Below are 13794 nucleotides of genomic sequence, written 5' to 3'. Positions count from 1 at the left end.
GGCTAAATGATACAAATAAATGAACTATTCTGTTCAATCCCTTTAGTGCAAAGTTCAAATCTGTTATTTTCCAGCACTGTTATTTTCTCAAGTCATTTCACATTTAAGTTATTCCATATGAAGACACAACAATAGACTCTGAAATTGCTTTGATACTACCTGAGCTCGCTTCTCCATATCCTGGCAGGTTCCCAGTTGTTCTTCCATGGCAGATCGAATTTGCCGTGCTTCATACTCCAACTGTCTTCTAGTCATGTCTGTCTGCAGAGAAAACTATTCAAAGATGACCATATCAGTAGAATTATATATTATAATGATAATACAAGGAGGTAATTGATCGGATTTCACCTACCTCACCTTTGAAGTTGAGGTGTTGCACACATCCATTTCTCTTCTCTCAGTCATACTTTACTGACTTATAGAATCAGAGTCATACAGCATAGAAATCAACCCTTCAGTCCACCAATTCATGCTGAGCAGAATTCTAAACTAGCCCTACCTGCCTGCTCTTGGCCATATCTTTCCAAACATTTCCTACACAGGTTTTTAAATGTTGTAATTGTGCCCACATCCACCATTTCCTTAGGAAGTTCATGCGAACCACCCTGTGCAAAAGATTTATCTTTCATGTCTTTTTTCAAATTCCCTGCCCCCACCTTAAAAATGCTCCCCCTAGACTTGAAATGCCCAGTCAGTGGGAAAAGATAACTACCATTTACCTTATCTCTACCCGCCTCATGATTTTATAAACTTCTATAAGGTCATCTCTCAGTCTCCAATGCTCCAGTGAAAATAACTCCCAGTCTGTCCAGCCTTTACAACTCAAACCTTTCATATGTGGCAACATTCTGATAAATCTCTTCTGAGCCCGCTCCAGCTTAATAATATACTTCCCACAAGTGGGTGACCAGAACTGGACAGAGTACTTCAGATGAGGCCTCACCAATGTCCTGTACAACATCAACATGTCTTCCCAACTCCTATACTCAAAGGACTAAGCATTGAAGACAAGCATGCTAAACGCCTTTTTAACCACCCTATCTATATGCTGTGGTTGTCAGTATATTTGCCAAGCCAGGAAGATGATTTGCAGACATCTCATCCCGTCTAAGTGATATCTTCAGTGCTTTGGAGCATGTGAAGTGTTGTGGTGCTGTCGCGTCTGGAATTTATTTGGTTCCATTCCTGCTAGTTCTGGTTGTTCGTTGGAGTGGCTATCATATTGGGTCGAGGTCAATGTGATGGAGTCTGTGGTTGAGTGCCATGCCTCTTGACATTCTCTGGTTGTCCTGTGTTTAGCTTGTCCTATGATCGTTGTGTTGTCCTAGTCAAATTTGTAGCCCTTGTCATCTGTGAGAGTGGCTATGAGGGACAGCTGGTCATGGCAATTAGTGGCTAATTGGTGTTTGTGGACACAGATTGCTAGTTGTCTGCCCGTTTGTCCTTATCCATTGTTTCATGCAGTCTTTGCATGGATCTTCTAAATTACGTTTATCTTGCACATGATGGGTATAGGGTCTTTTGTTGTGGTGAGCTGTTGTCTGAGCATGGCTTTTGGTTCATGGGCTGTCATGAATCCTAGTGGTCAGAGAAATCTAGCTGTCAGTTCCAAGTTTTTTTTAATATAAGGTGGAGCGGTTAGTGTGTTGGGTTGTGGCATGTCCACATCACGTCGTTTGACTATTAGGCATCTGCAGATGAAGTTGTGGGGATCAGAGAGCAGCGGGAGCTGGGCGGAAGTGAAGGCAGAGCGCAAAGCCGGTCGGGAAGGTAAGTGATTGTTATTTGTGTGGGTGCGTTCTAGACCCCAGGTCCTACAAAGTAGAGCCTCCCTCCCTCCCTCCTCCTCTAACCTAAATTAAAAGTCCACAGACTTGCCCCAAAAAGAGGGTCCAAGAAAGTTCCTGTGGATTGAAGAGTGAGGCTTTAGCTCAGGAGTCTTTGACAAGGAGGTTGAGTGAAGTGATTACGCCACAGTTGAAGAGGGTGAAGACATGACTGCCCAGCTGGTTCAGTGTGCTACGTGCTTGATGTGGGAGGTCAATGACTCTGGTGTGTCTGGCTCATATAAGTGTGGAAAGCGTGTGCACGTTCAGCTACTGATAGAGCACATTGCAGCACTGAAGAAAGAACTTGAGGACCTTAGGCTCATCCGAGAGAACGAGATCTTTCTGGACAAGACCTTCAGCAAGGTTATTACACCATTCGTACCAGAAGAGAGCAGACGATGAGGAAGGCAGAGAGGAGACAGGTGCAAGAGACCCCGGGGAAGTACCTGTCAGGAACAAGTTGAATCTTTTGGAAACAGTAGAGACAGATGACACTGCCAGTCCGTGAGGCGGCCAGGTCTGTCAATCAAAAGTTGGCGTGGAGACAGAGCGGAAGAGTCGGACATTGCACAGAGCCGTGGTAATAGGGGACGCCATAGTTAGAGGAACTGACCAGGGTTTTTGTGGCAGCAGACGGGACTTAAGGACGGTGCGTTGCCTTCCTGGTGCCAGGGTTAAAGACATCACAGAGTGCAGGTAATCCTTAAGGACAAAGGTGAAGAGCCAGAGATGGTGGTACATGTCGGCACAGAAGAGGAGGAACATACTACAGCGGGACTTCAGAGAACTAGGAAGAAGGCTGAAAAGCAGGACGTCCAAGGTTTGCTTCCAGTTCCTTGGGCTGGTGAGGCCAGAAACAGGGAGATAATGGACTTGAACTGGCTGGGGAACTGGTGTGGGAAACAAGAATTTAAATTCTTGGATCACTGGGGTATGTTTTGTGGTAAGCATAAATTCTACAAGAGAGACGGTTTGCACCTTAACAGGTTAGGGACCAGCATTCTGGCAGACAGGTTTGCTACTGCAACACAGCTACGTTTAAATTAAGTAGCGGGGGGGAGGGGACAAACTGGATGTTTCAGAAGGAAATTGGAGGGAAAGTTAGAACAAGGGAAGTTAAGGAAGACAACTGTATCAATGAGGCAGAAAACTCAGAAAGGGATCATGCTGTAAGGTTGAGTGAAATAGGAGTTGATGGGAAGGGTGAGGGCAGAAACAAATTAAAAATACTATACATGAATGCACAAAGCATTAGAAATAAGATGGATGAGCTTGAGGCTCTTTTGGAAATTGACAGATACGATATTGTGGGGATAACTGAGATGTAGCTTCAAGTGGACAGGGCCTGGGAAATGAATATTCAAGGCTACACGAGCTATCGTAAGGACAGACTGACGGGCAGAGGGGGTGGGGTGGCCATGTTGGTAAGGGATGATATTCAGTCCCTTGCGCGGGAGGACCTAGAATCAGGGGATGTAGAGTCAGTATGGATAGAGCTGAGAAATACTAAGGGTAAGAAGACCCTCTTGGGAGTTATCTACAGGCCCCCAAACAGTAGTCTGGATGTTGGATGGAAGTTAAATCAGGAGCTGAAACTGGCCTGTCGCAAAGATGTTACTACAGTTGTTATGGGGGATTTCAACATGCAGGTAGACTGGGAGAATCAGGATGGTATTGGACCTCAAGACTTTCTGGAGTGCCTCAGAGATGGATTCTTAGAACAGCTGGTGCTGGAGCCAACCAGGGAGAAGGCAATTCTGGATCTGGTATTGTGCAATGAACCAGAATTGGTCAGGGACCTCGATGTGAAGGAGCCATTGGGAAGTAGTGACCATAATCCAATCAGCTTCAATCTGCAATTTGAGAGGGAGAGGGTACAATCGGAAGTGACAATATTTCTGTTGAATAAAGGGAACTATGGAGGAGGAGCTGGCCAAAGTTCAATGGTGCAATACCTTAGCAGGGATGACAGTGGAGGAACAATGGCGGATATTTCTGTGTATGATGCAGAAGATGCAGGATCAGTTCATTCCAAAAAGGAAGAAAGATTCTAGGAGGAGGCATGAGTGGCCGTGGCTGACGAGGGAAGTTAAGAAACATATAAAGTTAAAAGAGAAAAAGTATAACATAGCAAAGGTAAGTGGGAAAACGGAGGACTGGGAAGCTTTTAAAGAACAAGGATTACTAAGAAGGAAATACGCAGAGAAAAATGAAGTACGAAGGTAAACTGGCCAATAACATAAAGGAGGATAGTAAAAGTTTTTTTAGGTATGTGAAAGGCAAAAAAATGGTTAAGACTAAAATTGGGCCCTTGAAGACAGAAACAGGGGAATATATTACGGGGAACAAAGAAATGGCAGAAGAATTGAATTGTGTACTTCAGATCTGTGTTCACTGGGGATGACACAAGCAATCTCCCTGATGTAACAGTGGCTGACGGACCTGAACTGAAGGGAATTTATATTTCCCCGGAATTGGTGTTGGAGAGAATGTTAGGTCTGAAGGTTGATAAGTGTCCGGGGCCTGATGGTCTATATCCCAGGGTACGAAAGGAGGTGGCTCTAGAAACCGTGGATGCGTTGGCGATTATTTTCCAGAGTTCGATAGATTCGGGATCAGTTTCTGCAGATTGGAGGGTGGCTAATGTTATACCACTTTTTAAGAAAGGTGGGAGAGAGAAAGCAAGAAATTATAGACCAGTTAGTCTGACCTCAGTGGTGGGAAAGATGCTGGAGTCTACTATAAAGGATGAAATTACGACACATCTGGATAGTAGTAACAGGATAGGTCAGAGGCAGCATGGATTTATGAAGGGGAAATCATGCTTGACTAATCTTCTGGAATTTTTTGAGGATGTAACTCTGAAGATGGATGAGGGAGATCCAGTAGATGTAGTGTATCTAGACTTCCAGAAAGCCTTTGATAAAGTCCCACATAGGAGGTTAGTGAGCAAAATTAGGGCGCATGGTATTGGGGGCAAAGTACTAACTTGGATCGAAAGTTGGTTGGCTGATAGGAAACAAAGAGTAGTGGTAAACGGCTCCATTTCAGAATGGCAGGCAGTGACCAGTGGGGGTACCACAGGGATCAGTACTGGGACCGCAGCTTTTTACAATATATGTTAATGATATAGAAGATGGTATTAGTAATAACATTAGCAAATTTGCTGATGATACTAAGCTGGGTGGCAGGGTGAAATGTGATGAGGATGTTAGGAGATTGCAGGGTGACCTGGACAAGTTAGGTGAGTGGGCAGATGCAGTTTAATGTGGATAAATGTATGGTTATCCACTTTGGTGGCAAGAACAGGAAGGCAGATTACTACCTAAATGGAATCAATTTAGGTAAACGGGCAGTACAGAGAGATCTGGGTGTTCTTGTACACCAGTCAATGAAGGTAAGCATGGAGGTACAGCAGGTAGTGAAGAAGGCTAATAGCATGCTGGCCTTCATAACAAGAGGGATTGAGTATAGAAGCAAAGAGGTTCTTCTGCAGCTGTACAGGGCCCTGGTGAGACCACACCTGGAGTAGTGTGTGCAGTTCTGGTCTCCAAATTCGAGGAAAGACATTCTGGCTATTGAGGGAGTGCAGCGTAGGTTCACGAGGTCAATTCCTGGAATGGCAGGATTACCTTACACTGAAAGACTGGAGTGACTGGGCTTGCATACCCTTAAGTTTAGAAGACTGAGAGGGGATCTGATTGAGACAAATAAAATTATTAAAGGATTGGACTCTCTGGAGGCAGGAAACATGTTTCCACTGATAGGTGAGTGCCGAACCAGAGGATGCAGCTTAAAAATACAGGGTAGACCATTTAGGACAGAGATGAGGAGAACCTTCTTCACCCAGAGAATGGTGGCTGTGTGGAATGCTCTGCCCCAGAGGGCAGTGGAGGCTCAGTCTCTGGATTCATTTAAGAAAGAGTTGGATAGAGCTCTCAAGAATTGTGGAATCAAGGGTTATGGAGATCAGGCAGGAACAGGATACTGATTAAGGATGATCAGCCATGATCATATTGAATGGTGGTGCAGGCTCGAAGGGCAGAATGGCCTACTCCTGCACCTATTGTCTATTGTCTATCTATTGTCTATTGATATCCGTTCTTGAAGAAGACTCTGTAGAGATGTTCATCTTCTTTGTAGATCAAGAGTGCTGCAGTGTGTTGTAGCCCTTTTGAACAGGGTCCTAATGCAGCTTCTCTTGTGTGTGTTTGGGTGGTTGCTGTTCAGATCTAAAAGGTAAAAACAATGACTGCAGATGCTGGAAACCAGATGCTGGATTAGTGGTGCTGGAAGAGCACACCAGTTCAGGCAGCATCCAAGGAGCTTCGAAATCAACATTTCGGGCAAAAGCCCTTCACCAGGAATGAAGCTTCATGATGAAAGGCTTTTGCCTGAAACATCGATTTCGAAGCTCCTTGGATACTGCCTGAACTGTTGTGCTCTTCCAGCACCACTAATCCAGAAGCTGTTCAGGATCTGGTCTGTGTATGTGATTTTTCTGTACACTTCTATGGGCCATTCACCATTGTGTTATTTCTACGATCTCATCCAGGAATGGGAGATGATTGTTGATTTCTTCCTCTCTCGTAAATCTGATACCCGTCAGCGTGATGTTGATAATCCGTTGGGTTTTCTCTATTTCTGTTCTCTTAATAATTACAAAAGTGTCATCCATGTATCTGATAAGAGTTTGGGTCAGATTAGTGGGAGGCAATTTGTTCCAGTCTTTGCATCACTGCTTCTGCTCTGAGCCCGGAGATGGGTAAGCCCATAGGTGTCCCATTAATGTGTTCATATATTTGGTTCTTGAATGTGCAGTGTGTCGTCAAACACAGGTCTAGTAGTTTGAGTAGGAGTCCTTGTTGGTAGGATCCCCATCGTGTTGTCTATTCTGCCTGTCCAGGAGGCTGGACATTTGTCTCTCTGGCTAGAGTTTTGTCAATTGAAAATGAACAGTGCCATTACATCAAATGAGACCATTGCTTCGTCCTTGTCAACGTTTACATTATTGATGTTATCTAGGAATTCCTGTGATGAATGTATGGAGTGTTTGGATCCGCTGATAAGAGACAGCCAGAGAACACCTGGAGGCAGGTACTTATCCATGGATTGGAACAAACACATAGACCTAGACCCAATATACCGGCCATGACAACAAACAATCGGAATCAGCACCCGGAAGCAGCGGGAATGCAACTAAATAAATTCCAGTATCGCATTGTACCGCAGTGCTTCATAAGAGGCTCCAAAGCACTGAAGATGTCACCTAGACAGGAGACAAAACGTCTGCTCGGCGAATAAACCCATAACCATGGTAACTGGCACCCGAGTTACAAATCTTTACACAAACAGTCAGCCCTTTCTGTATTTGACAGAAATTTCGAAGAATTATGTACCTGAACCCCCAGGTCCCTTTGTTCTACAACACTACCCCAAAGCCTTACTTTTTGAACAAAATTGCTTCAAGTGATTGCAGACTCTCACTCAATATGCTGTCTGTAAAACCTGCCTATATATTGTATGCAACAATCCCTTCAGAATCTCTCTTTGACCAAGCCTTCATGCACCAATGCTACCTTTTTTCACTCTTTGCTGTTAATGCCTGGTAAATTTCATCTAGAGTTATTGTAAGAAACTAAAATGATCAGAATTATATACATTTCTGCTCTTGTAATCATCCATGTTTAAAAACGTTGAAGCTAATAACGTTTACCAATTCTAATAGCCAATTTTTATGAAGTTGAATAATGTTTCATGAAGACAGTTTCTTCCATCATGTGGCTCGACAATATCAATGGAACAGATTTAGAACAGATCTAGGAATTTAAAATGGAGCATTCATGGGGTCTATGGGAAGCTTCATTACATTCAACCACAAATTGTCATTCCCTGGTAACACATAGCCTTAATAGTACCTTTACCTTAAAAGGAGATCAACCCTTGAACAATGAGGAGTTAGCTGTATGTAAGGAGCAGCACCAGGTATACACAAAAATGAGATATGAAACTGGTAAAGTCACTAACCAGAGAATTGCCTCCATACCAAAAGTGAAAGTAGCTTGGAATTGGTGAGGCAACACAATGCCACACCTTATGAATCGATGTAAAGCTCTGTAGTCCTGTGGTGGACAACTAAGTAAGAGAAGGCACCATGCATAATCTGGATGCTCAATGATGATGCACTGCATGTTTGAAAGGACAGTTATCTAGTACAAGATCCATAGATGATGTTCTCATCATCAAAGAAGATAGTCTTTAACCAATATAATAAATTCCATGAGACATCCAGAAATGAAGACACTGGACACATTAAAGCCTACAGACTCCATCAACAATACTTGTGCTCAAGAAACGGGTCTCTCTTCCAGCTAGGACATTCCAGTGCACATGCAATACTGGCATTCATTTGGAAGTGAAAAAATAGTTTGGATATCACCTCAAAAATCAAGACAAATCCTCTCAAAATTCACTATCAAGACAAACTCAATCTGGCCAAGTAGAGGCCCATTAGTCTATTCTTGAACAAAGAAATGGAGTATCAACAACACAACAATCAGAACACAGACTTCCCGATAACCTGCTCACCAATATTCATATCTTCTATGGGAATCACTCAGTTCCAGATCTCATTAAAGCCTTGGTCAAACATAACCATGTGGTGATTTCAATAGTTTTCCCACTATTAAAGTTAGACTGATTGCCCTACAATTATTCAGCCTATCCCTCACATTCTTATTAAACAATGATACAGTATTTGCAGACATCCAATGACCAAGTACCATGTTTGTATCGAATGAGGATTGGAAAATGGTCCTCAGCACTTGTTGTTATAACCTACAGTGAAAATAACAACTTGGGATACAATTCATCTGGCCCTAGTGATGTTGGATGTCATTCTCTCCACTACTCCTTCATGCTTTATGCTTATTGTCTGCAATATATCTCTCTTCTTAACTATAAGGCCTACATCATCTCTGTGTCTCCTTTGTAAAGACAAGGCAATCATTTAGAACTCTGCCCAAATCTTGCGTATCTACACAAAGTTACTGTTTCCTTCCTATTAAAATGTATTGATAAAACATGTTTGGGTTTTCCTTAAAATTTTACCTGCCACAATTGTTCAATCTACATTATGCAGCTCCCTAAATTACAGCTTCATTATGCAGACTGCAGTGGTTGAAGGAGGTATTTGAATAGCACCTTCAGCATAATTAGGTTCAACAAGAAATGGGCCATTGCCAGTGAAGTCCACATCCCATGAGCGTACATAAAATTAAATGTGAAAAATTACAGGTAAGATTATTTTGCTAACAACAGAGGAATTTAACAAAATAATTCAATATAATAACTGTGGAAACAATCAGCAGAAATTCTACTTACATTTTCTGTGAGGGGGAGATTATCAATCCGCTTGGTGAGATTTTGAAGTTGTGCATAGTACCAATCCTTTTCCTTCTCTTCCTTTTCAATCTCAGCAAGTAATAAAGACCTTGCAAATCAAGAGAAACCATACATTTACAATGCACTTAATACAGAACATGTAAACAAGTCACATAGGTATTAGTCTGTTCTTGGAAGCAAATCATCTTTATGTTCTCCATTAAGTCTCCCATGGTCTTTCTAGATTCATGTAAAGGTCAAGCTGTGTTGCAAAGACTTCAGTTCAATTCCATGAAATGCACATTGCACAATGATTTTTTTTCATTGTTAAAGATGTTGTGGCATATTTATACAGTTCTTTGTGAAGCCAGTTTAGCTGCATAGGGTTCATAGGTGAGCCAGCTATGGACACAAAGTCTAATTATTAAGTAAACAAAAGTCAGGCCAATTATGACTGCCCTCTAAAGTGCCAAAGACTGTCTATGTCTGCCCAACCCTTTCCTAATTACCATCCTCTCCATTCTCTGCATTACATAAACCTGATGACTGCTTTGCCAACAAATATAGCATGCACCTGTAGGTCAACAGTCTTAAATGTTAAAAGGGAATCATGTCTCCTATAGAGTCATAGAGATGTACAGCGCAGAAACAGACCCTTCGGTCCAACTCAGCCATGCTACCTCTTCAAAGAATTCTAACAGGTTTGTCAGGCACAACCTCCCCTTACTAAATCCACGATGACTTGTTCTAATCCGACCCTGCAATTCCAATAATTTAGAAATTTCATCCTTGACGATGAATTCAAGAATTTTACCTACAACCGAGGTTAGGCTAATCGGCCTATAATTTGCCATCTTTTGTCTTGATCCCTTCTTGAACAAGGGGTTACAACAGCAATTTTCCAATCAGCTGGGACTTTCCCTGACTCCAGTGATTTTTGAAATATCACAATCAGCAGTTCCGCTATTTCCTCAGCCACATCCCTCAGAACTCTAGAATGTAGCCCATCAGGACCAGGAGATTTAATCAAATTTTAGACTTTTTAGCTTTTCTAGCATTTTCTCTTTTGTAATGGCTACCATACTTAACTCTGCCCCCGACTCTCCTTAATTGTTGGGATATTACTCATATCTTCCACTGTGAAGACTGACAGAAAGTACTTATTAAGTTCTTCAGCTATTTCCTTATCGCCCAGAACTAGCCTTCCAGCATCAATTTGGAGCAGCCCAATTTATACTTTTACTTCTTGTTTGTTTCATGAGAGTTGAAAGAATCTAGTCCCACCTGCCAGCACCTGGCCCATATCCCTCCAAACCCTTCCTATTCATATACATATCCAAATGCCTCTTCAATGTTGCAATTGTACGAGGCTCCACCACATCCTCTGGCAGTTCATTCCATACATATACCACCCTCTGCATGGAAAAAGTTGCCCCTTAGGCCTCTTTTATATCTTTCCCCTCTCACCTAAAACATATGCCCTGGAGTTCTGGACTCCCCCACCCCAGGGAAATTTATCCTATCAATGCCCTTCAAGATTTTATAAACCTCTATAAAGGTCACCCCTTAGCCTCTGACACTCCAGAGAAAACAGCCCCAGCCTATTCAACCTCTCCTTATAGCTCAAATCCTCCAACCCGGGCAATATCCTTGTTATCTTTTCTGAACTCTTTCAAGTTTCACAAAATTCTTCCAATAGGAAGGAGTCCAGAATTGCACGCAATATTCCAAAATGTACGCCTAACCAAAGTCCTGTGCAGCCACAACATGACCTCCCAACTCTTGTACTCAATGCTCTGACCAATAAAGGAAAGCATATCAAATGCCTTCTTCACTATTGTATCTACCCATGACTCTACTTTCAAGGAGCTATGAACCTGCACTCCAAGGTTTCCTTGTTCAGCAACACTCCTCAGAACCTTACCATTAAGTGTCTAAGTCCTGCTAAGATTTGCTTTCCCAAAATGCAGCACCTCACATTTATCTAAATTAAACTCCATCTGCCATTTCTCAGCTCAATGGCCCATCTGATCAAGGTCCCATTGTAGTCTGAGGTAACCTTCTTCACTGTCCACTACACCTCCAATTTTGGTGTCATCTGTAAACTTACATGTCTTTTATGCTCACATTCAAATTTATATAAATGACAAAATGTAGTGGACCCAGCACGATCTTCGTGGCACTCCACTAGTCACAGGCCTCCAGTCTGAAAAGCAATCCTCCACCATCATGCTCTGAGCCAGTTTTGTATCCAAATAGCTAGTTGTCCCTGTATTCCAGGAGATCGAAACTTGCTAATCAGTCTCCCTTGGGGAACCTTGTCAAACACCTTACTGAAGTTCATATAGATCACGCCTATTGCTCTGCCCTCATCAATCCTCCTTGTTACTTTGTCAAAATACTCAATCAGGTTCGTGAGACATGATTGCCACGCACAAAGCCACAATGACTACCCCTAATCAGTCCTTGCCATTCCAAATACATGTACATCCTGTCCTTCAGGATTCCTTCCATCAATTTGCCCACCACAGATGTTGAGCTCACTGGTCTATAGTTCCCTGACTTGTCCTTACCACCCTTCTTAAAACAGTGGCACCGTGTTAGCCAACCTCCAGTCTTCCGGCATCTCACCTGTGACTATCGATAATACAAATATCTCAGCAAGGGGCCCTGCAATCGCTTACCTATTGAGATGTGGTCTTGGACCCTGAACCCAGTTTGTGCCAGAAAGATGGCACTAACCAACTTCTCCCACATTGATCTAGTTTCACAAATATACTAATGGCACTTAGCTTCATCACCTGTTTCAACTTTTCCAGTATCTGTGTACTTTATCCCTGCTCTGCCTCTCTATCATGTTCCCCTCCTTTAAGGTAATCCTTCATCTTTGATCAAGCTTTTGATCACAAGCCTAATATCTGTTAAGGTGACTTGGTGTCAGACTTTGATATTACTCGTGATGCTCTTGGATTTTGTTTCTTCCAGTTCAGATAAACTGATAACACGATTCAACCATAGTAGTGCGATAAAAATGTCAAGGGATGATAGTTGAATTCTCTTTTGTTGGAACGGTTATTGCCTTTTATATGGCACAAATGTCACTTGTCACCCAAACTTGTATATTGTTCAGGTCTTGTTACATATGACCCAGAATTGCTTTAGTATCTGAGTCGCCATCAATGGTGTTAAAGATTGCACACAATCAAGTGAACATTCCTACCTCTGGTCTTTTGATGGAGGGAAGGTCATTGATAAAACAACTTGTGTTTTGGACGTGGATCTGAGTCTCTCCTCCAGAGATGTCTGGAACTGAAATGACTTACCCCCAACAACCACAAACATCCTTCATGTCAAGTAGGAGTCCAACCAGTAATAAGTTTACATCAGGATTCTATAGATGCTAGCTTTGCTAGGGTTCCTTGATTTCACTTGGTCAAATGTGGCCTTGATGTCAAGGGCAGCCAATGTCACCACAGCACTGGAATTCAGTTCTTTTGCTCATGTTTGAACAAGACTGTAATGAAGTCAAAAGCTGAGTGGCCCCTGTTTTATTATTTTAATGGATCTACATAACATAAAATTACTGTCATCAAAATATCTGGCATCTACATCCAGGTCAGACAACTTCTTCCACCGTGTGGGCGGCATGATGGCAGTGGGCAGCACGGTGCACAGTGGTTAGTACTGCTGCCTCGCAGCGCCAGAGACCCGGGTTCAATTCCTGCCTCAGGCGACTTACTGTGTGGAGTTTGCACATTCTCCCCGTGTGTGCGTGGGTTTCCACCGGGTGCTCCGGTTTCGCCCCCCCCCCCCCCCCCCCAGTCAGAAAGATATGCAGGTCAGGTGAATTGGCCATGCTAAATTGCCCGTAGTGTTAGGCGAAGGGGTAAATGTAGGGGTATGGGTGGGTTTCGCTTTGGCGGGTCGGTGTGGACTTGTTGGGCTGAAGGGCCTATTTCCTCACTCAGTAATCTAATCTAATCATTCTAGAAGTGTTGGGGTTGTCCTCAGTCTCTGCGCCATTCAAAACTGATCCCATTTCCTCCAGCATCACAGCTTTAAGATGAAGGCAACTTTGGCCTTTTCTCTGAATCCAAAATTAACTTGCAACTCCATATCTTGTCCATTATGAAAAGCAGCCAGTTTTCATCCATGATATATCTCTTTGTCATTGCTGTCAAAAATCAGCAGCCATGGCTTTGCCTTTTCAAAACTTGACTGTTCCCAATTTCAAGGACAGATGCACAATTGTCACTCGTCACTTTTCCTTCCCACCTTTAACTTTCTGCAGTCCCAAGTTCTGGAGTTTAAAGCCTAAACCTCCTTTAAGACACTCAATAAATAAACACTAATCAAGCTTTAAGTCATCCCTTCTAACATCTCTCAATTTTTCTCAATGTTTCTCTGAATAGCCTTCAGACCTTTTTTTTAAAATGGTCAGGGTAGGATACAAATCCAGGCTTTTGATGTTGAATGACAAATGTCTTATCTTTACTAACTCTCAAAACTTACACTGCTTGATATAGTTCCTCTGATGTTCAACAAAATAGCTATAGTGTAGTATTAAGCAGCCCTAGCAAAA

The 13794-nt window shown here is 42.7% G+C and overlaps 1 protein-coding gene across 5 annotated transcripts in view; it reads right to left on the bottom strand.

Annotated features, from left to right (window-relative positions):
* The window catches only part of apc (APC regulator of WNT signaling pathway), a 191408-nt gene that overhangs the window by 39409 nt on the left and 138205 nt on the right, over nt 1-13794 (bottom strand). For all 5 annotated transcript variants that reach the window (XM_072583698.1, XM_072583716.1, XM_072583726.1 and 2 more), the window contains 2 exons: nt 9213-9321; nt 160-273 (listed from right to left, as the gene is read on the bottom strand). In XM_072583698.1, the coding sequence (XP_072439799.1) occupies nt 160-273; nt 9213-9321 (223 nt within the window). The remainder of the gene's footprint in view (nt 1-159; nt 274-9212; nt 9322-13794) is intronic.

Source organism: Chiloscyllium punctatum, chromosome 2, assembly GCF_047496795.1.
Source record: "Chiloscyllium punctatum isolate Juve2018m chromosome 2, sChiPun1.3, whole genome shotgun sequence".
NCBI lineage: Eukaryota > Metazoa > Chordata > Chondrichthyes > Orectolobiformes > Hemiscylliidae > Chiloscyllium > Chiloscyllium punctatum.
This window is presented reverse-complemented; position numbering and strand designations above follow the sequence as displayed.